At 42.0% G+C, this 24,540-nt stretch overlaps 2 protein-coding genes across 3 annotated transcripts in view; one reads left to right on the forward strand and one right to left on the reverse strand.

Moving 5' to 3' along the window:
• The window catches only part of GNL2 (G protein nucleolar 2), a 51,562-nt gene extending 48,242 nt beyond the window's left edge, over window positions 1-3,320 (forward strand). For both annotated transcript variants that reach the window (XM_018557242.1, XM_018557241.1), the window contains 2 exons: window positions 747-826; window positions 3,141-3,320. In XM_018557242.1, the coding sequence (XP_018412744.1) occupies window positions 747-826; window positions 3,141-3,287 (227 nt within the window). In that variant the 3' untranslated portion in view covers window positions 3,288-3,320. The remainder of the gene's footprint in view (window positions 1-746; window positions 827-3,140) is intronic.
• A 2,618-nt stretch (window positions 3,321-5,938) lies between these two features.
• On the reverse strand, window positions 5,939-24,399 carry DNALI1 (dynein axonemal light intermediate chain 1). The gene is made up of 6 exons (XM_018557238.1): window positions 24,259-24,399; window positions 22,045-22,178; window positions 20,600-20,769; window positions 18,770-18,948; window positions 10,583-10,747; window positions 5,939-6,187 (listed from the first exon to the last, which is right to left on the reverse strand). The coding sequence occupies exons 1-6, from the start codon at window positions 24,337-24,339 to the stop codon at window positions 6,152-6,154; spliced, it is 765 nt and encodes a 254-aa protein (XP_018412740.1). The 5' UTR covers window positions 24,340-24,399; the 3' UTR covers window positions 5,939-6,151.
• Window positions 24,400-24,540: the final 141 nt, after the last annotated feature.

Consider the following 24,540-nt stretch of genomic DNA (forward strand, 5'->3'; position numbering starts at 1 on the left):
TTTCTCTAAGGATTCTTAACTAGGCAGATAACAGGCAGCACCTGTGGCCATGCGCTCTTGCCTTCTCCATTATGTCTCACTAACAGCCCATCGCTTGTACTCGACCAATAGTAGAGTACAACAAAAGCCCTTAATTTCCGGCACTATCTAAACACCTGGTCTTGAAGTGGTTAAATGTTCTACATAGCTATGGAAAAGCCATTTGCTGGATTTCAGATGCAATTTTTTCTTGTCTATGCTGTGTTTTAATAAACATTTAATGTGCAGTTGTTTATAAACACAGACTATTTCAAATGAATTTACCTATGAAAGGACTCGGCTTCCCCGTGAACACACCTAATTTGTGAATGCATATCAAGATTCCATGTCTGGACAATGGCTGAACAGTAGCAGCAGCCATTAATGTCCCTATGACTATAGCTTTGAATTTAAATCAGACTTTCTATACTTTGCTTTTTGGTTTTGATGGAAACATCAGAATGGTTTAACTAGGAGATGCTCACCAGAGATGCACCAGAAGTTGTATTCTGCTGCTTTGAAACTGACCCTGGTAGTTCTCTTCTAGATCTACCTTGTGATTTTCCTATCAAACATTGGCTGTTCCGAAAGATAATGAAGATACTGTTGCCAATTGTAGATTCTTTTTGTTTATTACAATTCTGTGAGAAATATATGGGGTGCAAAAATAGATTGTCACGCCACTCACTAGAGTATTAAGCTTTAAATGAATACCCAATTGTTCACAGGGAAAAGCAAACTGGGAAAGAAGAGGAAAAGGTTTGAAGAGGAGGATGAAAAGCCACAGAAAAAACTAACGTCAAAAGAGGTATGTATATGCCAGATCAATAGAAATATAAAAAAGGCATTGGAATTAGGATTTCGTTTTTTTGTTTATTAATCGCCTTAGGACCTGAAATTTTAGGTAGAAAATTACTTTGAACCTCCAAATAATTATATAATTTCTGACGGCAGAGGCCCTTTTAAAATAAATAAATATGGTACCTGCACTTTTCTTTGTTGCACGATATTTGCACGGATGTATAGCAAGTTCATGTTTTTAGGAAACATTCACAGAAGAGGGTACAAGTGATTGGTTGGCTGAACAGCTGCCCAATCACTTATCCATTGAGCCCATCTGCTGAAAAAAAAGATACCTCGATCACAGAAGCAGCCATAATTTTGATAAAACTACTTCAGGACGAAGACGTGTATACAAGTACAGCGGTCCTGAGGAGGTTAAGGGACACCAGATTTAGAGACATTGGGGTTATACTGCTGCCTACAGGAGGATCTGGCAAACAAAAAAATTAGCACCCCCCACTCCTGGCATGCCTCAGTTTTTTGCTCTTGGAGGATGGACGTCTTCTCTGCTGAGAAACGTTTAACCATCATTACTAGCACAGTTCACCTTGATTAGTCCTTGCTGCTGCCTACAGTGACCTGATCACCTCCAGCCTTTTTGATTATTTCCTGCTCCTAGCAGTCTGTTCATAAGTGCTCAAGGTTTTTATCTTATATTTCAGCCATTTTTTTTCCCAGTTGTGGCAACATGTTCAATCACAAATACCAGGGGAGCAGTCCTGCTTTTTTATGTCTCTACCTTACGATCTGCTAATTGTTCTGGGGCAGCCTGAAGTGTTCCCACTCAAGGACCTGACACAGACAGCCTGGAAGATTGTCTACTGCTTAACTCATTACATCCATTGGATTCCTTCTTGGCTCCATTTTGTGACCCCTTTGGGTTTAACCCAGTAGAATTTCAACGCAGTTATGCATGATCTTATGTGCCAAATTGCAGTGTTATTGATGACTGACTGCAATGACATAAGAATACCTCTACGCCTTCTCTTGCAGAATCATAATTGTAAGCAGAAGAGATGCAGACAGCTGCCATAACTGCCAGGCTTGGAGAGATCATTTTGGCTCTTATTGATGTTGGACATGCCAACTCCGATATGGAGGTGCAGTCTGGAGTGTAGTAGTGTTGCTGCTAGCTTAGGGTCCCTGAGAGGCCCTAAGACAACTAAGTTTTTTTTTTGTTTGTTTGCACATGCTATTTCAAGACATTCTGTACACTGAAAAATTCCTGGTAAACTTTGAGGAAACCCTTTAAGATGTGAATTCTACAGTTGACCTAGCCCTAGAGTCCCACTTTAATAAACCTCTGACTATTCCTTGTAGAGGATGTGCCAGTATTTAATGATCCTGTAGACAAAATGGCTGGAGTCCCTGCATTGCAACCTGCCATGGCCACGATGTTCGTTGTCAAACCTTGGTCAAAACGCATTGCATGGGATCTAGCTTTGCTCCACACCAGTCCTTTATTTGTGGGGTATTTGGAATTCATGGCAACTGCCCTGTACTATTGTTTAGATGGGTTAGTGAATGTCTTGCATCTTATTTCCCCTAAGGACTGGTTCACACCTGGGCGTTTTACAGCGCATTCCTACACGCTGTAAAACGCTCAACATGTGAAAACCAATGATTGCATATGGGCATGGTTCCCACCTGGGCGTTTTACAGCGCGTAGGAACGTGCTGCAAAACGCCCTTCGCCCAAAGAAGTACAGGAGCGTTTTGCAGTGCGTTTCCATTGGTATTCCCGAGTGTGGATCGGGGTTAACAAAGCGGTAACCCCGAGCCACACTCTGGAATACAGCGTACAGGTCTTACCTTGTCCGGGATCCCCGCTGTGTCCTCCAGCAGCTGCCAACCTCCGGGTTCCGTCCCTTGCGATCGGCCGCGTCGCAGGGGGGCAGAGCCGGCGGGAAGTTTAAAAGTGAAACTTAAAAAAAAATAAAAAATAGAGACAATAAAGGGAAAAAAAAACAAAACATCATACTGCCAGTGAAACGCGGTATGATGAGTAAAAAAACGATCAGGTGTGAACCCAAGTCTCCTATCGGTGAACATACGCAGAACTCTTTGGTTGAAAAGTAGGTCTATGGAGCAGGGATGTTAAACCATTTGCAATAGAAGTAACCCCCCTCCTCCCCCATATGCAGAAAGTACAAAAGTATAAGTTAGTGCCACCTTCTATTTACTAAGCGAAAATGAACAAAAAGATATACCTGTCAAGACTCAGACGCATTTTAATGAGTTTACTGTTGAGATGCATTATACTGATTTTTATTTTTTTAGAGGCGGCGGCTAGAGAGGCAACAGCTTTCAAAGAAAGTGGGGGTACGGTACTACGACACACACAATGTCAAGAACAAGAATCGCAACAAAAAGATAGTGGACCCTCAATCCCAAAATGTCCGGAAAAAATCAAAGCAGAAGCATTAATTTTTGTTTCATTAATAAATGGTTTGATTTTTATATACGGTCTTATTTTTTCTTAACATTTGAAAATGTCGTGCAAAAATATCTCCACAAATGGGTTCTAATAGAAGGGAGAAAATATGGATCTCCTAGTGCACAAATGTACTAATCCTGAAGGTACACCATGATTTCTTTTCATTTGTGTGTTCTTGGATCATAGAAATGCTATGGCTATTAAAAAATTAAGATGTATTTCCTCCGAGTAGCGGTGTAAAATGCATTGTGGCTTAACATGAAGATATCAGTTCATGAATAGCTGCAGAACATTGACCATGAGAGGGGTCACCAACGAGAAATGGGAAGGAAACTATTCAAGGGGTTCAATATAAGATTAAAGTGACACTAAACTCTGTGGTTAAAAAATGCCTAACCTATTTAATACAAATGTATCACTCGTCTGTAGATCCTCAAATCATCTCTGAATTGGTGCTGACACTGTCCTTCCTTCTGGAGGGTGGCTACTTTTGATCCCCATGGTCCCTGTGTGTGTTGTAAAGTAATCACCGCTCCAAGCTCACTCCTGTGATGGACTACAATCCCAATACAAATTAGTAACGTGGCGCACAGGGACCATGGGGAACAAAGTGTCTTTTCTTCTGGAGGGTTGCTAGTGTTGACATGAATTCAGAGATGATTTGAGGATCTACAGCCGAGATCAACGAAACCTGTAATATTACATGTTTGTAAAATAAAGGTTTTGCAGAATCTAAAAATGATATCAATCATACTGTAGTGTCATATTGCAGTGGAGAAAAGTTATAAGGACTCCAGGAAGTGCACTATTCCACTCAGCAGAAGTTGAGATATTAGGGAGGTTAGGGTTTGATATTTATACCAGCCATTGGTTTTTCTGTATTTGGAGGCGAGGTGGCCTAATTTTAGATCTATTCTATGGGTCTGTTTCTGGGAATGACTAGTCATAATACATTATATTCATTTGTAAATTTGTCAGCTTTTATATAACTTATTTCTGTAGATAATCTGTTTCTGGAGATCATTACTGGCTATACTGGCAAAATATAAGATCTGTTTCAGTTGTAATTTTTGGAGATGCAAGTCAGCTGGGGTGTATCTGCTAATATTTTCTGTAATTTGCATAGCACAAATGTGCACATTGGGATGGCAGAGAGTTAACTACAGGAAACTGATGTCTTTCATGCTTGTGTTTTACATACTCTCCACAACACTCGTACACTATGTTGAGTTGCATACTTTGTGACACTGTAAGGTACATTTGCCAGACTACTCTAGTCTGTACCCTGTTCTGTGTGATAAATACCTCCATACATCAACACTCTGTGTGCTGTACTGTACATTGCCTACACTGGACAGTTCATGCTGTGCTGTACGTTGCATTCTCTGGCTTGCTGCACTGTGCATGTACAGCACATTGCATATTCCAGACTGCCTCACTTTGTATCATGTGCTCATTATTGCACGGGCTTCGGGGAAATACAAGGGGGCTAAACAGACCCCTGATATTTCCCTTTTAAAATAGAAAAAGAGATTTGAGAACACAAAAATCCTCAATCTCTTTTTCTGTGTCCCCTGTTATCAATGAACAGGAATCCTCCTGAGTGTTCCTGTTCATTGATAACGAGAACATTGTTTACTATAACTACAATTATGAATGAATGGGGGTGATGTAGATCACTCCCATTCATTCATAATTGAGGATATAGTTAACATACCATATCCTCAATTATGTACACACACTCAGCGATCACTGAGTGTTTGTACCGCTCTTCTCTCTGACGCACACGGTCACAGGAGGCTGATCGAGCGGTGTAGAGAGGAAAGCCCAGCCTCCTGTGACAGCGCTGTGTCCACCCCCCACAGCGCTATCCACCGCAGCGCTCGGCCGGCTGTCACTTTCTCTTCTCCCCGCTGGGACATAGAGCAGCGCCCAGCGGGGAGAAAAGAAATCACGGATGCGCCGATGTATCGGCAGGAAAATGGCACTTTCGGCATTATGCCAAAAGTGCCATTTTCGGCCGATAGGTTTCGGCGGCCGATGTATCGGTGCATCCCTAGGAAAAAGTATCGGTACTTGTACTCAGTCTTGGGAGGAATGGTATTGGTGCATCCCTATTTATCTCTATTAAGCCCGTCTGGACTTGTATAGGAGTTGAGATGTGAATTGTGTGTGGTCTCGGGCAGTATTCATTTATTATTGATGTTTTTAGATCGCGGACAATTTACACATTCACATCAGTCCCTGCCCTCAAGGAGCTTACAATCTAAGGTCCCTATCTCGCATGCATACAGGGCTGATTTAAACAGGAGCCAATTCACCTTCGAGCATGTCTTTGGCGTGTGGGAGGAAACTGGAGTACTTGGCGGAAACCCATGCATGCATACAGTCCCAGAAGGTTACCTTCAATTCAACTGCTCTAGTTTCCTTCCCTCAACTGAGGATTCTGGTCTGCACTGCATATGACTGAATGTTTTTTAACTTTTAACTCTTCAATTGTTATTTTCCAGGAAAAAATTCCATTCCTAATCTGTCTTGAACCATGTTTTGAGTATAGTTTTGGACAGCACATTGACAAGCATGATTCCCTATTAAGAACCACAAGACAATAAAGCTAGGAAAGAAGCTGGAACAATTTTATCATCAAAGAACTAGGATATTAAAAATATTGAGGTGTTTCATTAAAGAATAAGCAATGCTTTAACATTTTTCATGACAACTGGGGGAGATTTCAAATGAAAAAGCCAAATCTAATTACAAATATGTCCTAGAGGTAAAAATATTAGCTTCTTGGCATCGGTACTTTCAATGAATCCAAACTGCAGACATCGTGTTCACAGATGTTACTCCTGCGTTATTTCTTGGGCGCAATAATTCCTTCTAGTTGAGCCTACAATAAAACAAAAATAACATGTCATTAGACTACAAAGCCACTTCCTCAATCTTGAAATAAATAAATAAGGGCTAGTTTATCGGTTGCAACTGTTTTATGGTTTAACCTTAATGTACCTTAAAGTGGACCTGTCCCAAAAGTAGTATACTTCATCAGTCACCTAGAGCAGTGGTTCTCAACCTATGGGTCGCTGCATCCATGTCTGCTGTGCTGCGTGAGAGCCTCCTCCTTGCGCATCAGTGTCAGTGGGAGGACAGCAACGGCTGTGAATATAAAAGTGCCGCTGTACACACTCCCTGGACGCTGCAGCGACATCTAGTGGCCGGGGAATGTTTACAGCAGGACTTTTCTATTCACAGCCGTTGCTGTCCTGCCTCTCCCATACAGTGCGGGCTCTGCAGGAGGCGGGCATCTTAGCAGTGCTGGGGCTGAGAAGGCTGCATGGAGACAGAGCAGGGTAACGGGCTGGGGAGGGCTTGCATTCTTGTGAGTGTGCTTCTATTTTCTTTCCCAAGTCCTGAGTCCAGTGTTACCAAGGGGTCCCGGCCCTAGAAAGGTTGATAAACCACTGACCTAGAGAATTAATAGTTCCTTCCACAATCTGAATTGCTATTATATATTTTGAGATCCCCATATATGGCCATGCTTCTCTTCATTTTAGTGCCTTGTACGTTTTCTGTGCGAGGGAGTATATCTTAATTTGCTTGGTACCTGTCCACACATGATTAAAATGCAATTCCTTGCACGAAAAACCAATAAATTAACTTTTTATACTGCCAAGGAAAGGTTGTGATTGTCCTCAAAACAAAGTCAACTCTATCTACTTTAATTTGGGTTTTCAATAATTCTATTCAGCTAAATGGAACACAGCTCCTTCCATTTAACAGTGGGAGTATACTCTGAAGTAGCCACCATGCCACTTCCTCTCTGCTTGCTGAATCACCAATAACATGTAAACTTCCAGGACACATTGATATCTAATTTGGTGGCTGAGATTAAGTAAAAGAACTGAACTTAGTGTGCTTTGTTACATCATGCTTCCTATAAGTATATGTGACAACAAGAAACAAAGTAGGAATACTCCTGCGTTACAAAAGGTAAGCAAAAGAGTTAATTTGAACTAGTGCCTTATAGCAATGTTGGGTTAAAAACTTGAAGTCATGAGCATCTACTTTATGCTAGTGTTCCCTATGCATTTCAAGCCCCCCCCCATTATGACTAAGATGTATCCTTGTACTGTATATTATGTAATAACCATTAATGAGAAGGACAAAATGACTATCCCCCCCCTCTTAATCTGTCCAAAACTTAAAAAAAAACTGTTTTCAGTTTTTTGGTAATACCAAATCCACACTCCCTAGCTCCCTTCCACAAAACAGCAGCTATAGCATTGACAAATTTTTAGTGTGCTCTATAGTATTTGTTTATGAGCTTTCATGAAAGGTTTTGAGCATGTCCGGCCCCCTAGCACAATATGAATACAGTCGGCAGGAAAATTATCCCAACCCCTTGATCTTCTGGTCCTGCATTATATTTAAGTGCCTATGTCCAGAAGAGTTGATAAATGTGCAGTGCTGCATTCAGAATTTTCAGGGGCTCATACAACTCCCTATTTCCTATTGTTCTAATTTCTAAGCATCGCCTACCTGCAGCTTACTATATAGGCCTAAAAGAACCACTATGAATATGTAAAATACAGCAATGATGGAAGATCACTTGAGAAATAAACACAGCGATCTAGTGGTAAGGCATACCATCTTGTAACTTTCCTTTCCCCACACTGCAGGAAGACCGCAACCTCAACAGCCAATACTGATGGTGCGGTGAAGTGCAAGATTTTTGTTTTGCTTGCAAGTACAATTGACTAGTGTGCCCATTGCATAGGAGGCCAAACACAACGTAGTGGTCCTTTCATATTAGGAACAGATTGCTGTGGGCTAAACAAAGTGTAGAGCATTGATTGGTACACATGGCGTAAGGTGGTTGCCAAAGGATATCTTGTCACATCTTTCAGTGTCCACTTTCGTAGTGGCTTTCGACATTCTGTCAAGTGACATCTCAGAACCGCAAGGAAAGTTGGTGGTGGAAGACTTTGATCTGCCAGATGTTGCGATTGTAGGTTTTTTTTTTTAGCTGTAAAGAGCCCAGTGTGTTTCACTGAGATTGATATCAGAATAGTGAAGTATTTACACTTAGGACCATCAGCCCAACATATCTTATTAGTAATGGCCCCAGGAGGGGAAGTACCCCCCAGCCCAGCTGGTAGAACAAGGGGTAATGCATTTGGGGTAAAAAATAAAAACTGCCTAGTTTGGATAAATTGGGTCCCTTCTTACTTTTTCACTGTTGCGGTACATTATTGCACATTTATTAACCGCCATTATTTTGCATGGTAGCGTGTCTTACAATATAGCGGCTCATTTGGCCGTGTGCTGCAGCATAGATGCATTGCTATGGACCTTTTACTGTGCATTACTACAAAGCATAGGTGTAAAGCCACTCTGAAGGTTTTAAAGGGGTCCGTGATATCATTAGCAATGAATGGATTGATTTTACTTGATGCCTACAGTTGTTTTTTAATAGTGTCAGACCATTTTATTCCTTGATTGAATTATTTCTAGCCTGCCGTTTAATTAAAACCTCTACGAGAAGATAACCTGCCCATTATTTCATAGAAAACACAAGGTGAGATCTATTCACAAGCGCTTAACAGCTTTCTATGTTTTGTCAGTCCTCCCCGGGAGAATATAATGTTGAGCCTGGCCTAATAATGAAAAGGAAATAAGATGAAAGCTGATGTATCGGCCTGCTTTCCCAGATTCTGAAATACCTCATGAAGGAAAAAAAAAAAAAGCAGCTAACTGCTTGTTTCAATTAAGGTAGTCTTGATATAAAAATACCAGGCATTTTTGGTTTTCAAATAAACAAGCAACCACATTTGCAAAAAAAAAAAAGTATATATTCCAGCAATAAACCCCTAGGTTTTATCATACCACATATATTGTTAAAGATACAGCAGTACTGACAAACATGATAACATTTTGGGCCCATTCAGATCTGTGTGTTGTAGTAACACACGGTAAACCATGCATTACCGCACTGCACCTAGCCAGCGCACTATAACCCACGTGACCGATCTGTGCATTGCATCAGAAAAAAATGGTGCAGGTGCGTTGACTAACCATTTAAGATGAACGAACTGTCTTAATGCAACCCACATTAATGGTGAAAATGCTGCACAGTAATATGTGTGGTAAATGCAAAGTAACAGTCTGAATGGGCCCTCAGAGACGTTTAGAGAGCAAGCTGGTTCTTGTGAGTCCAGTGTGCATCTTTTATTTAGAGGCTGCCTCTCTATGGTAATCTCCTTTCTCATCTAATGACTGGCCCTGGACCCAAGCCTGTGAAATTACAAACTGGTGTATTACCAGGTTCATGCACAATCCCTCTCTCAGACCACACAATTACCCACACCCAAGCCTGCTATTGCCTAATTAGTCTGCTACAGTGAACTTTTTTTAAACTCAGATTAAGATAATTTGTAGACCAGTTCATCCTTATATTGAGGCAGCCTGAGGTGGCATCTCATAGGGTCACGTTGAAAGGGGGGGCTTCAGGTGCATCTGTGATGCTCTGGCTGGCATCCCGTTTAGGTCACTGATGTCACTGGCAACATGCACCTGGAGACACTAGCCTGCCAGATCCTCCACTACGAACGTCTACTAACCCTCCCTCCTGGAACATACACGAAGAGCAGCTATCTGTTTGTAGAGTCTGGTATACAGGTCTTTCTCTATCGTTCATCGACGGACACAGCTCTGCTGATTTACAACGTAGGGTTATGCTACTGCCTACGTTGGTAATCATCAGAGCCTTAATGGACGATAGAGAAAAGGATTTGACGGTGAGTAAAAAAATATGTTAATACAAAAATTCTCTATCATCCATTGAGGGACACAGCTCTGATGATTAACAACATAGGCAGCAGTATAACTCTACAATGTAAATCATCAAAGCTGTGTACCTCAATGGACTCTGAGAAAAGTATTCTACAGTGAGTACAAAAAATCCAGTTTTTGCAAGTGCTAACTTTATCAAAAAGGAACAGAGCGATATTACCAATTTGTGAAGTACTGGCTACTGCCATTGTTGAACTTTTTATAAAAAGGCTAGTTGCTGGGCTCCAAAACATCATCAAGCACTTTCTGAGCCAGAGGCTTAAAACAGCATGTGGGAAGTAAAGTATAAACTCCTGAGCTACATTTTTACTTAAACCAGCTGGTCATCATGACAGCCAAATAACTAGCATTTGCATAATGGCAACGTGTATATTTTTCTCGTGAAAGGTTTCCTTTAATGGTGGTATATTTAAGTTGTTTTTTTTGCCCATACCTTAAGCTGCTGGTTGGTCCTCTTGAGAAACTGAATTTCCTCTGCATGTTTCTTCTCCTCCACCTGCCGCCTCTCTGCCTCTCGTTTTTCTATAGCCTCACACTTGGCCTTCTGTTCATTCACCTGTCTCTCCAGGTCCTTCTTCTCTTGCTCTAACTCTGCAATCTGTACAGAACATATGATATGCTTGTTAAGACTTGTCCATCATCACCATCTAGGCCAGGGGTAGGCAACCTTTAACACTCAAAGAGCCACTTGGACCCGTTTCCCACAGAAAAATAAACCCTGGGAGCCACAAAACCCTTTTGACATCTAAAATGAAGATACCACTGCATATATATCGTTTTTTACCTTTATGCTATGTATAAAAGAACTATAGTGTGTTGCATTTATGAAATTAATGAACTGCTACAGAGAAAACACCTGCAGCAAACCAAAAATGCTGTCTGCTTCTGTGTGCCGTCATCCTTTTATCGCATATGTACTGGAGCGGTGGAGCTTACACTCTAATGTCCCTCCATAGTCACACACTATTATTATACATTTATATAGCTGACATACACCGCAGTGCTGTACAGAGAACACTGAGCCAGTCACAGTCTCTGCACAGAGGATCTTACACTCTAATGTTCCCCCACAGTCACATCAGTCTCTGTACAGAGAAGCTTACACTCTAATGTTCCCCCACAGTCAAAGTCACAGTAAAGATGCTAGCATCAAAAAAGTCAAATTGGATTGTTTTGGGCCACAGACTGGAGGCTGTTCCTCGATTTATGTTCCATATGTAAATGTCAAATTCAAGAGCGATGACTAAATTATGGGATTTTTTTTTTAACGTGAACACTATGTGAATGTAATTTACTACCCTGTTGTTTTGTGGCCCGCTGCTGGTCTCTTCAATAAAAACATGCCTTGAACAGTTTAAAATAAAGATTATTTCTCTTTTAGATAAAAAAAAAAAAAAATGATGGTAGAAGATAGGGACACCACAGTACCTTCCAGGGACTCCCTTAGGGCTTACACTTACATTTTCGGCCTTGTAGGGGACACCCCAGGTTTTTCTCTCTCCCAGCTGGAAGCAGTGGCGGTTCCACAGAGACAGCGTGAGGGGGCGTGGCCACAATCCCTGCATAGACCGGCCCGCTAAGCAAACAGGAGGGGGTGGAGCTACACCTTCGTCTGTGGTATGCTGAGACGAGGCCTCGACAAATGCGGAGATACCGCCCCAATCACTGCATCTGTCAGATCAGTGGGCGGAAGGAGCGGAGCCGCAGCAGAAGGACGATAGAGCCGCATGCGGCTCCGAAGCTGCGGGTTGCCGACCCCTGATCTAGGCTGAGATCAGGAAATGTGGTCTTTGTGGTTGGCAATTACATTAAATATGGCAACGTTTGAACGTTAAAAGAGGAACTCCAGCGCTACTATTCTTTCCCCTTTTTTTGAGGACCTCCTCTTAAGTCGTGACATGCTGCATGCAAAGCCATGTAGTGTGTGAGCTGAGCGCAGCCAGATGAAAGACTGCATCTTCAGCTAATTGGCTCACATGTAACAACCGACTTGACTTTACATCCTGACGTGCAGGCAAGCCGATTGCATGCGGAGCATCTTCGGCCAATGTGTCGCAGGCTTAACAAAACAAACAAAAAACTATATATTTCCACCTTTTTTTCGAAGGATCTTCAGCCCACTTCATTGGTGGGTGATCTTTACCCCTGCACTGGATGGTGCATGTGTAATAACATGTGAGCGCTGTTCAATGCAGTAGTATTCTAAGCCCAGAGTCAGTGATAAGTAATAGGCCAAGGTAACTTGGCCGTGTTTGTGGGAGGAGTTGCGGCGGCTCTCCTCCCCTTAAGAAGGGGGACAGGGAGCTCCTAGGCACGTCACGGCGAGGTCGCGCTTGACCCTCCCGCCCTTCCCCAGGTTCTATCATTTCACTAGAGCGCGCCCCCTTATTTGGCACGCTGACCATAAAATCATGGCACACATCAGGTTGGTATCAGTAGGGGTCATGAAGACTTCGGAAGCCTAAGTAACTCTGACCACAAAGAGGTTAAAATCCCCATCACTTTTGCTGTTTCATTGGGGACATTTAGATTCACTTCCTGTACCAGGAACATAACAGAAGTGAGATTGAATTTTTTTTTAAAGTGAGAAGAATTCCCCTCTTAGTCACTCGTCATTATAACAAGTGTCCCCATTGGGAGATGAAGGCTCACCTGTACTTCTAGTGACTTTTAGTCTTTGTACAATGGTCACCCAGATGATTGAAGCGGGAGAATAACCAGCAAGGACACAGCAAAAATAAAATAGAAAGGGGTCTAACACTTCTTAACTCTATCCAAAACTTAAAAAGAATAAAATACTCTTTAATCGAGATATGGTTTTCAGAAAGCAAGTTGAATGATAGCCACAGCGCACAGCAGACCATTGCTGGATAATCCTCCAAAATCTTCCCCACCAATCACTTGAGGGAGGCTGCAATCCACGAAGACAACTGGGAAGTATCCTCATAGACCATGCAAAAACACAAACAGAAGCACAGCACCCTTTCCTTGTGTGATAACATTTATTCAATGTGAAATTGTTGGAAACAAGCCATATATTGAACCATACGTGCAGGGCTGAGCCAAAGGAGCTGACGTGTTTCAGGGGATTCCCCGTTCCTCAGAGATAACATGCAGGTGCCCCCAGTCTAAATTTATACACTAAATAACAAGCAAAAAGGATTACATGTTTGCTACTTAGTGTATAAATTTAGACCGGGGGGCACCTGCATTCTAGCACTGAGGAAGGAGGAATCCCCCGAAACATATCAGCTCCTCTGGCTCTGCCCTGCACGTATGGTTCAATATATCGCTTGCTTGCATCATGCACGGGAGTAGTTTTTTATCTTGTACCCAATTTCACATTGAATAAACGTCATCACACGAGGAAAGGGCGTTGTCCTTCTGTTTTCAAATTCTAGAGATGAATAATATAATTATCTGGATCACTGTATATCATCTTGTGAGTGAATAAAAGACACCTACTATGCTAAATAAACCAGCGTCCGAGTACCTTGTTTGTTCCCTGCCTCTGTGCAGAATCGATTTCCGTATATAACAAGTTAATGGTATTATACTGTTGATAAAGGAACATTAATTCATAGAGACAGTGTCTGCGATGCCCTCATCTCTGCAGGCAGTTAATGTCATTGTTGCCCTTTAAATCACATTAGCCAATGATGTGTTAGCAACAGTGTATAAAGAAACCCACCCCTTATCTTTTTTTCCAGGAAGCAATTTGTCTTGTTAACTGTTGGACCATTTTCTAGAAAAAAAAAATATCAACCCAAGTATTGCTCCATATTTTTTAAACTTTGATAACGAGATTAAAATTCAAGTTGGTCGACCATGACATAACTGAATCAAGAATAAAATTTGTTTAAGAAATGTTAAATCATTTTGATTGCAATCCTTAAACCGAGCTGAAGCTATGAAGTCACCGTTGAAATATGAAGCAGTTTAAAAGCACGGCAAATGTAATTTCACTGTGTATTAGATATGGTTGAGCAAGTTAGTAGTTCAGATCTTGGCGTAACTTGTTGGGATTCACGGGGCTGAAGCAGAAATTCTGACATTGTGGCTGTCCAGCATTGGCGGGGCATGAGAAGTCTGAAATGAAATTGTTTATCACTATGGGCCAGCAAGTTCAAGGTTTCCAAATATTATTGTCAACAAATATCTTAGGTATTCTAGAAGGTCCCCTGGTACCAGTGCTGTAGTAGTATAATATCCCAAATTAATCTGCAACACTTTAAAGCACAACAATACAACTACTCCTCACTTAACGACCTGCCGCTTTAAAGTGGACCCTTACTCCCTTTGACTAATAAATCTCATCAGCACACAGCTCTGCATGTTTCCACTTCCTGGTCCACTTTGGCACAAATGATGTACTGTGCCCAAGCGTTGCATTCTGGGAAGTTTATATCAGCAGTGCAGTGCTGGGAAATCTCATCTGTAATCTCATGAGTTCTCAGGGAAAAGCATTTTCCTCCCCTGAGATGATGTGCATGGTCACATATCCTGGTCACTTGTGTCAGAGTTACTGGAAGTAAAGAGAGATCTTGCAACCTGCCCTTGTAAAATGGCCACTGCTCCACCATACCAATGGTTCACTGTCCAACACCCCCCTTTGCCAACCCTCCCACTGGCTCCCACTTGCCCAACAAAAAAAATTCAAAATACTAACAACATCATCATACAGAGCCATCTACGACTCTGCCCTCAGCTACATCACCAACCTCATCTCAAAATATCACCCAAATCAGCCTCTTTGCTCCTCCCTAGACCTCCTGCTCTCCAGCTCTCTTGTCACCTCACACATGCTCGGGACTTCTCCAGAGTATCTCCCATCCTCTTGGACCACACCAATCTGTCCGCTTATCTCCTACTCTGTCCACCTTTAGGCGATCCTGGAAAACCTATCGCTTCAGGGAATCCTAGCCCACCTCAACATAATAACTGTCCTTTTACTTCTTCCATTAACTCATCCCACACAATTATTACCTTTTGGATCACTTGCCCCTCCTACTAGATTGTAAGCTCTCATGAGCTGGGCCCTTTTAATCCTCCTGTATTGAAATGGTTGTGTATTGTAACTGTACTTTCTCCCCCATTTTGTAAAGTGCTGTGCAAACTGTTGGTGCTATATGAATCCTGTATAATAATAATAATAATAATGTATGCTTTAACGCTGTCCCCCCCCTCTCCCAGTCTGAGTTCTACTCTTCAGTGGACTACAGTGGGATAGAAACCAAATCAAATGCAGTTGCATACATTAGTTGCATAAAAATACATACAGCCATCAGTGTGCCCTCGGTTCCATTTGCGCCGTTTCAAGATCGCGCCCTTTTTGGCCGGTCACATGACTGCCATTGTAACAACAGCTCCACCTAGTGTATCCTTCCTCCACAGACCTCAGCTGCAGAAGGATATGCAGGGGAACTCTATACAACTGCTAGTGGCTAGAATACTAACAGTACAGTGCAGAGTCTCTGGGGGCTGGATCGGGGCACATGTGGAGGATCGTGGCTCGGGAAGGGGCTCTGCTCAATCAAAAAACTGTGCACACCTACAGAGGCACACAGAGGGGCACTTAAAGGTATGGTGGTGAACACATGGAGATGCGCTGGTGGCGCAGAGATACATATGGAGATATACACAGGCACATAGAGACATGTGGAGGCACAGGGGGTACACTAGGAGTTACAGAAGAGCATAGGGGTACACTTGGGCATACACAGAGGTACACTTGCAGATATGAAGGAGCACAGGGATACACTTGGAGATACGGAGGAGCACAGGCGGTACACTTGGAGATACATAGGAAAACAGGTGTAAACTTGGAGATACAGAAGAGCACAGGGGTACACTTGGAGATATGGCACACAGAAGTTAATTTGGAGATATGGAGGCACATAGAGCCACGCTAGGGGCACAGGGGCACCCTTGGAGAATTCATAACATTCATTTCAAAGCCTTAAATATAGTGTATTATGTCACTCATGTCATTTTTGTGAGAGGCCTGGAACCTAACTCCCTAACTTCCCATTGCCTTAAATTATATATTGGGTTTCAAATTATATCGGTTTCTATTGGCAACCATTCCTTCTGGAACCTAACCCTGGTGTAAATCAAGGGCTACCTGTACCTGTATCACTGTTTTTTTAAAAAAAATTTACAGCCTTTGTTTCAAAGCAGGAAATGCTGTTTATGTCCATGTAATGCTGTAAATGCAATGACACTACTAGTTTAATCTTAAACTGCTGTGTGGACTCTCTGCACCTATATGCAAACCCCCAACATAAGGAAGACTACTTAGAGACAATGGAAGCAAGGTCGCTATCATCACAGATCTTTCTTCTATACTCTTTCTGAGGATTTGTAAAAGCTAATTTAGTTGTAAACAGAGGCTGGATACTGCCACCACCTAGTGGATGTTTTAGGCTCTTGTTTATTTAGTCTCATACAGAATTCATTCTCAAACCATCAACATTAAATCATATCAACCAATCAGACGTTTGCTGTCATTTCTTTATCCATATAGATAATCAATAATTACTTACTATGCTTTGGTGCAAAGCTTGCCCTTAAAAAAAAGAGACACTTTGTTGATAATGGCGGCTGTTTCTTTGTAACAGCCATAGATTTTATTGATTTAAAAAAGCAAGAATCTTGTTCCGAGTGATCAATATGGCTTGTGTACAAGGTGTTGTTTTCCTGCATTTAATGCTAAAACACAGCAGATGTGAAATGCAGGTCAGCAGATTCTCATGTCCCACAATGGTACATTGTTGGATGACAGTTCTGAGGTTGCGTTTGGCCTGCTCTGCATTTCTAAGGATGCAGCATGTCCTAGTGATATGCATTCTGTAGAGGCAAAGCAGCCAGATTGCAGCCTTTTGTTGTGATCTGCCTTTGAACATATGCATTAGGCCCTATTCACACTTGAGCTGAGCGTTAAGTAGTTTTCCACTGTTTTTTTTTGAGCATTTTTTGTACAAGTGTTTTTGTGCTTGTTTCAGGCTTGAATGTTTTTTTTTTATTATTTTTTTGCCAATGGAAAGTTAGTTATTAGGCAAAAAAATGCACAAAACGTGTGCATCAAACATGTTTTGTGCATGTTCTATCGGGGCCTCAAAATGAGCTCATGCACTTTTTTATTTAACGGCGAGCTTCAAGGTTCAGATGTGATTTGGCACCACTGAATATAATGGAAATCTTACAGGGTTATTCACAAAAGGGTGAAGAGTTTGGAGAAGGCCGGAGAAGTGAACAATAAAGGACATAGGACAAATTCTCCAATTCAGCTCACATTCCAGTTCAGCTATGTTGTCCTAGATTGTTCACATCTCCTGCCTTCTCCAAACTCTTCACCCTTTTGTGAATAAATCTCTTAGTGTTGAGTGTTTTAGATGAAGCTTCAAATTTAGCTTAAAATCATTCTATAAACCAGTCAGCTGTGAACGGGCATTTGTCCAGCTGTGTTTCTTGACTTACAAGATTACAATGCTGCAATGTAGGAGGAGACAGGCTGGAGGGATCGCCGTGACAGCTTGCCAGCTTGGATGGTCTGGTGGGTATAACTTTGTTATTTTAGCACCTAAACACAAGTAAGCACTTAAAACTTGCAGTGCAGAGGTAGCCCCACTACAAGGTATAAAAAAACTTTTCCTGTTTTTACACATGAGCAACATGTATTATTGTATCTACAATTTTGGGAACAGCTTGGATGAATGCGTCCTTTGTTTTGAAATAGCACTGCTAAATTAGTTCAAAATCTCACACTGAGCTAATTGATGTCCCGCTGTGGTAAATTATAGCAATTCATAAGATCTGAGTACACAGCCAGAAGCTTCTGCAGATTCCCCTGCTGGGAAAGCTCTGATCTCCCAGCAAAGTACACTAAAGTAGGTTTGGAGGTGAAAATGTCTTTTGTTGTAGTTGATCTCACTGACCTCTCTGTGATCAAGAGCCTCACAACATCCCTTCATTATAAGGCTAGGTTCACACCAGATGCAGTGCGTTCCAGCCCGATTCTGGCCAGAATGCACTGCATCGCATTGTGGCCTCACAGTGCTTGCAGCATTTTGATCGCACCAGACCGGACTGGACCCCAGGCACAGTGTGCCTTGCGATCGCGTGCGGCCGATCGCATTGCGGCCCGGAGTGCGTGGCTACAGTGCGTGGCCCGCCACGCCCCCTCCTGCCCCACAAAAAAGTGAGCCGGAGGCACTGCGTTCCGGCCAGAATCGGACATCTGATGTGAACCTAGCCCTAATAATAATAACAACAACCTGCATTAGACGTGATGACATTAGCGTTCCTTAGACCGCCATAGCCCGGGGAGAAAAGGCTGTGGGGACCGGTCTACCACCCCTGAGGGCGCAGATGGAACATGAGGATCAGGTGATTATATTTACTTTATTTGACCCCCATAGATTCAAGAAGCACTTAATTCTTGCAGTGCAGGGGTATGTTTTTAAAATTGGCAGTTTTAATTTCATTGTCAAAACACACAGATCCTAAAATAAGTCTCTCATTGGGAAGATACTGCATAGACTTTTGTTTTTCTTTTACACATTTAAAAGTAAAAAAAAAAAAAAAAAAAAGTACATTGAAAAGATTGAAAGGGACTTACTCTTTTCTCCATGTCCGATTTGCCTTGCTCAGCTTGTAAGGCCTTCCTCATGCCAAAAGCCACGCTGCTTTCATACAGAGTTTGGTATGCTGACATGGTCATGTGGATTTCATCACGCACCCTCAACAACAAGACACCCCGTTCAGCACAGTTAATTGTCACTTGTCTAATGAGCTCGTCTGGTGACATAGAAAACAAATAACATTTTATGATCGTCAGATTTTCTTTAGCCTTTGATATATTTTAAAAGAGCCACTCTCAAAAAGATAATTTGGTATTCCTGTTTGTTGTTAATACTTCAGCAATTTGCAAAATCACTTTTTCTTCATATGCCTAATTGCATGTTTTTCCACATGTTTACAAGCTGACCGGTAAAACTTGCAGTGATGGGGGTTAGGGTATGCAGGCAATGCTGGCAGTGTTTTATATATATCTATATGTATATAGATATATAGAAGAAAAAAGTTATTTCTGTAACAGCTCAAGCACCCCTGGCAGTGTTATTGGTTGTCCTGACCACTGCCATTGTCACTATTGCTGGCCAGCTTGGTCTGTAAGTAAATGTTGTGAAAAAACAATAAATAAAACACACCTAGAACGATAGGATTCATATACGGAATCCTATCATTACATGTATTGACCACATACACATGTCAGAATGCAAAATGTATCCAGTAGTGGTCTTTACAGGAATTAGATGCCATCTGCATCTAGAGGTCCTTGAGCATTAGAATTTAAGAAAATATAATTACATATTTTAGGCTATAAAGAAAGTATAAAAAGATCTTGGATCTTAATACAATGCAAATCAATAAGAACTAAAATTGTAACATAATGATGTAATGAGTGCTCAGTGATATTATAATGATGTAATGAGAGCTCATTTAACACATAGGGGTCTATCTACAAAAAATTTGTAAAGCTTATTTATCCAGTGAAATTTCAGGTACATGCCTTCTGTGCGAGTTAACCAGCTGTGACAAGAATGGAGCAAAAACAAATGTTCTTAGTGTATTTGCTCTTCTGGTCGAATGTTCTTCGATAGGTTCATTCATATAGAACAGAGTTAAAAATAAAACATGATGACCACTGGGTGGAACTGAGGATCACATGAAATAAATACAATAGTAACAAGAAACAATTTAAAAGAACTGGAAAGAGTGAGCATTTTAATGTAACTATTGCTATCCCTGTAGTATCAATGGTGATATTTACATGTTCATTCCTTCCAGCAATCTCTAGAATAATAACATTGTTTTTTTTTCCCCTATGATCCAGAAAGCTACATCTAGTGGGCATAATGTAGCATTTTCCCAATTCGCTCTGTTCCGTATGAATGAAACTATCAAAGAACATTTGACCAGAAGAGAAATTACACAGTACATTCATTTTTGCCCCATTCTCACAACAGCTGGTTGACTCGCACAGAACAAATGTACCTGCAGTTTTGCTGGATGAATGAGCTATACAAATGTTCTATAAATAGACCCATTACGTGTATAAGATTCTCTTACTATTGGAATTGTAGGCAATTCATTTTGGATATTGTTGTCTACTGAACAGCCTACTCCCACATCCAAATTAAAGGACAACTTTCTATGAATGTATAGTATTATATCCAACTGGCCCACATTGAATGGGCCAAATCCCATATCAGACTGGATAAGTATATTGTAATTAAAATATAAAGACAAAGTCCTGCCACTGTTAATGCTGTCCTATTCATTTTAGAAGTGAGACAATGTAAATAAAATATAAATAGACACTGACCCTGTATCTATATCAACTGGAAAAAAAAAGATGCAAAAAGACTGTAAAGAAGCAACAAACCAAAGCACTGTGAATAAAGCTCTCTGCGCACTGGGCAGATCCCAGTCTCCCTAGCCTGTCTCTGTTGTAATTTAATATCCAGCTCTTCCTGTAAGTGGACAACATCCATCCGGGTGCTGGGCGTGCTGGACACCTGCTGAATCCACAGCTGATTGTTCTCCATCCATTCCCTGTAAGTCAAACAAACAGGCAGTTGTGAAAAAGTACTGCTATCCTATGACCGGAAATCAGAGTCAGGTTCTACACTCATGGGTGGCAGCATTTTTTGCATTGGAGCCTGCAAAGCATTACACATGCAATCAGTGGATTGCATGTGTAATGCTTAGGCTATTGCAGACTGTTCTTCTAGCCCCAGGTACGTACTGAAGTGTGGACCTTCAGTTGTGCAGTTGGAGGAAGTAATTCATGGACTACAAGTGCAGTGACATCACCACACTTGTACTCCATTGAGAACTAGGAGCTCCTCTGCAACAGTGGTGGGCAGGACTTCAAGTTTTTTCATTCACAGATCCTGTGAATGAATGATGTGGCTGTCAGTGGAGCCACGCACAGCCACAGCGAACACAAAAAGATACAGTAGCTTCCAGGGAGAAGCACCCTACAATTCATACAAGTGGCATGGGAAGGGAGCCATTTTAGGGTGGAGGAGACTACAGAATGGCACCATGTTCCATGTCACACCCCAATTATGGGTGTAACACGGAACATTGTATCAGACCCCATTCACACTGAGCGACATGGAAAAATCGGGCGTTTTTTCACGCGATTTCGTGCTGAGCTACATTGTGCGATATTGAGCGACAGTGCACATTTTGTCGTGCTACGCAGCGCGACTTTTGGGAGGGACTTTGTTGCTGCTACATTGGGCTGTAACCAATCAACAGCGGTTTTGATGAGACCTCATTCTTTCCTTCCATATTGCTGTGCAAAAGTGACCCTTCTATAGCGCGATGTCGCAAAATATCGACGGTAAGGCGCAACACCATTGAGTCTATGGGGCCAAATCACGCGACATCCGCTGAAAATAGGTCATGTTCGAGCTACAAGCTTGAGTGACAAGCTACAGGCGACATTGAGCTATGAGATAAGAACAGCTCCATTGAAATACATTGGACAAGCCACATTGAGCGACAATGCGCGGAAATATGTGCGATTTTGGAGCGGAAATCGCGCGATAAACCGCTCAGTGTGAACAGGGTCCTAAAGATGGAAAAGCCTTTAAAGCATAACTATACAGACAAGTGTAACACCATCCAGTAAATACCAGAGTCCTCATCTCCCACAAATCTCAATATGCCTCTGGGAGTCATCGTTGTAGTTGGTCAGTCTTGCAATGCCTCATGGGACTTGTAGTTCCACAACAGCTGGAGGGCCGGAGTTGCCTACCCCTGATTTATTGTTGAGGAATATGATGGCTGTACAAGAACAAATACAGTTACGCTTACCGTGGTGGCAGGATTGCATTTAAAATTTCCTCTGCTGGCTTGGTGACATCAAGGGGTGGTGTTTTTGGCTTTGGAGGTGGAGGTACAGGAGCAGATATTACAGTTTGCTGAGGAATTGCTTTCAGAGCACGAGACTAAAAAAAAAAAAAAAAAAAAAAAAAAAAAAAAAAAGAAGAAAACAAGAGTTATGATTAAACACCTTGCAAGCAAATCAAATAACATATATGGGAACCAGTGTTTCTGACATTTGTTCAGGCAATCTTGTGATCCAGGTTCCCCTGCCAGATGGCACAATCAAGTCTTCAAATTCCAGTCTGCTGAATGGACTATGAGGAAGCAGATGAGATCATCTCTTTGCTTGCCCTAGTGTCCACTGCCAGCACATGTGCAAGCAGCAGAGTCTGACTGGGTTAGTGCTAGCCCTTCCGTTTCCACTCTGAATGTTACTGTACAGCACAATACTGGAGGGTGATAGCAGGAAAAATAGAAGGGGGAAAAAACTGGTGATAGACTTTACAGTGGGCCTGATGCAGCCTATACATTTCTAATGTAACATAATAATAATAATAACAAATCTTTAGATTTAACCCTGTGTCCATGTGGAACCCCTTGGATCCTTAACCCAAGCCTCATATGGTGACTCAACGGTTGAGATTAAGCACCACCCCCTCCCAACACTGAACCCCACCTCCGCTTACTCTACTGTCAGATCCCAGAGCCTTCACTGCCCACTGAAGTTGTGGCATTTGAAAGTTAAATAACTAGAGGTGGATCTTAGGTGTGATTAACCTCAGCTTGGGCAGAGTTCTCTTGTACAGCTTGGCCCAATGATCTAAGAGACTCCACGGGTATTAAAGTATAATTAAACCCTCCGTTTTTTTTGCATATATCTACTGCTAGCAAGCAGTAGATATATGCAAAACGTTTTTTTTTTTAAAAACACACGCTTTAAAAGCGGTTTAAACTTACCTATGTCTTCCCCGCACACTCCTGTCCGAAAATCTGAAAAATCTCAGGCGGCCGCAAAGGATCTTGGGGCGGGCACATGCGCAGTTCAGATTTTCAGCCGGGAGACGAGGAAAGACACAAGGTAGGTCTATGGACGCATGCACCCGCATGCAGACACCGTGGGACAGGAAGTGCAGCAAGGACAGAGGAGTCAGTGCTGGATCGGAGACCAGCAGCAGCGCTTGAGAGAAGACTGAAAACCAAAGGAAAGAAAATCGGATTAAGAAACATCATTTAAGGTTAAGTGCTGACACTAACATTGGGGGGAGGGGAAAAAACAACAACTTAACCTTTAATGTCACTTTAAGTTAGAGATTAAAGCAGGAACCACATAAACACTATTGTTGATTTTTATTTTAAAGCTCTGTATGAAAAGAAAAAGGGGATAGGAGTTAGATCCTCGGTCAGAATCCTACTGTTCTAGGAATCCTTGTATGAGAATTTCCCCTCACTCCCTGCCCTAGTGACATTGCTAACACTAGAACAGGAAGTAAGGCGAAATTTCCATACAACACAAAGCGAATAACAAACCAGCGGATTGTAACCATCCCCTATTTTTATAAAATAAAGTTGTTGTTTTTTTATTGTTGCATTGACCTTGTTTGACACATTAACCTGAAGTTAAAATCATCTTTTTTCAGCTTGTGCCCTGCAGGAAAACGTGGGACAGATCTAGAAGGGGTTTGTCACTGTAAGGGCTCATGCACACAGGCACAAGAGGCGTGATGAACAAATGTTGCAGGCATATTTCTGTGCCTGGGATAATCAGCTCCGGTGTGCAGCAGTCCATACTAGTGAAAGGTTGTCGGTGGCTGCACGTGGGTTTGCAACTTTACTTGCAAAGACTTGCGCATGTGTAAAGCCATAGAATCTTAGCCTAGCTTGCATCTAGGGGTAATCATCTGTATCTAACTGCAGGTAATGGCTCCATATGCGACATCAGCAGATTCTTGCTACAGGATTCCACCACTCGCCCATCTGAGATGGCCCCAACAGCCAGGCAACAAGCATTTTTAGAAATAAGTCAGCAGTGACATTTTCCACGTTTCTCTAGATATCTTATGAAATACAGTATGCCTTTTTAATCACATCTGGTGTAAATGAGCCTTGACAACCATGTCATTGTACCCATTGTATCTAAGACCATTGGCATGCCATCGGGAATACTATCTGCTAACATAAACCAGGTCCATGTTAGTCACTTACTTTGGGTGATTTCCTCTCTGTGTTCTTACTGATCAGCACCGGGTTATCGTACTTGAGCAGGGAATCAGCTGGGGGAATCATGATGTCTTGTATCGGGGGAGAAGAAGTCAGCTGTCCTTCTCAACCTGCAGCGTGTTCCCTCTCTGTCGCTATGTACACTTTCATCTCCCAGGCAACCGGACGCCGCCGGAGATTGAGGTAGCCACTGCGCATGCGCCTACGTTTGTGCTGCGTTGCCATTCGTAGGCTGGGAGTCTTGTCAGTGATTTTTTTGTTATTGAA

This window comes from Nanorana parkeri, unplaced genomic scaffold (genome assembly GCF_000935625.1).
Source record: "Nanorana parkeri isolate BGI_ZX_2015 unplaced genomic scaffold, ASM93562v1 scaffold275, whole genome shotgun sequence".
NCBI lineage: Eukaryota > Metazoa > Chordata > Amphibia > Anura > Dicroglossidae > Nanorana > Nanorana parkeri.

Bases quoted from the DNA above. Each gene is read 5' to 3' on its own strand.
- DNALI1 (XM_018557238.1), bottom strand. From the start codon at position 24,339: ATGATTCCCCCAGCTGATTCCCTGCTCAAGTACGATAACCCGGTGCTG. The intron at 18,949-20,599 runs GTTTGTTGCTTC...CTATGTCACCAG, and splicing joins GCTTTATTCACAGTGCTTTG to ACGAGCTCATTAGACAAGTG. The intron at 6,188-10,582 runs GTATGGGCAAAA...GTTTTATTGTAG, and splicing joins GGACCAACCAGCAGCTTAAG to GCTCAACTAGAAGGAATTAT.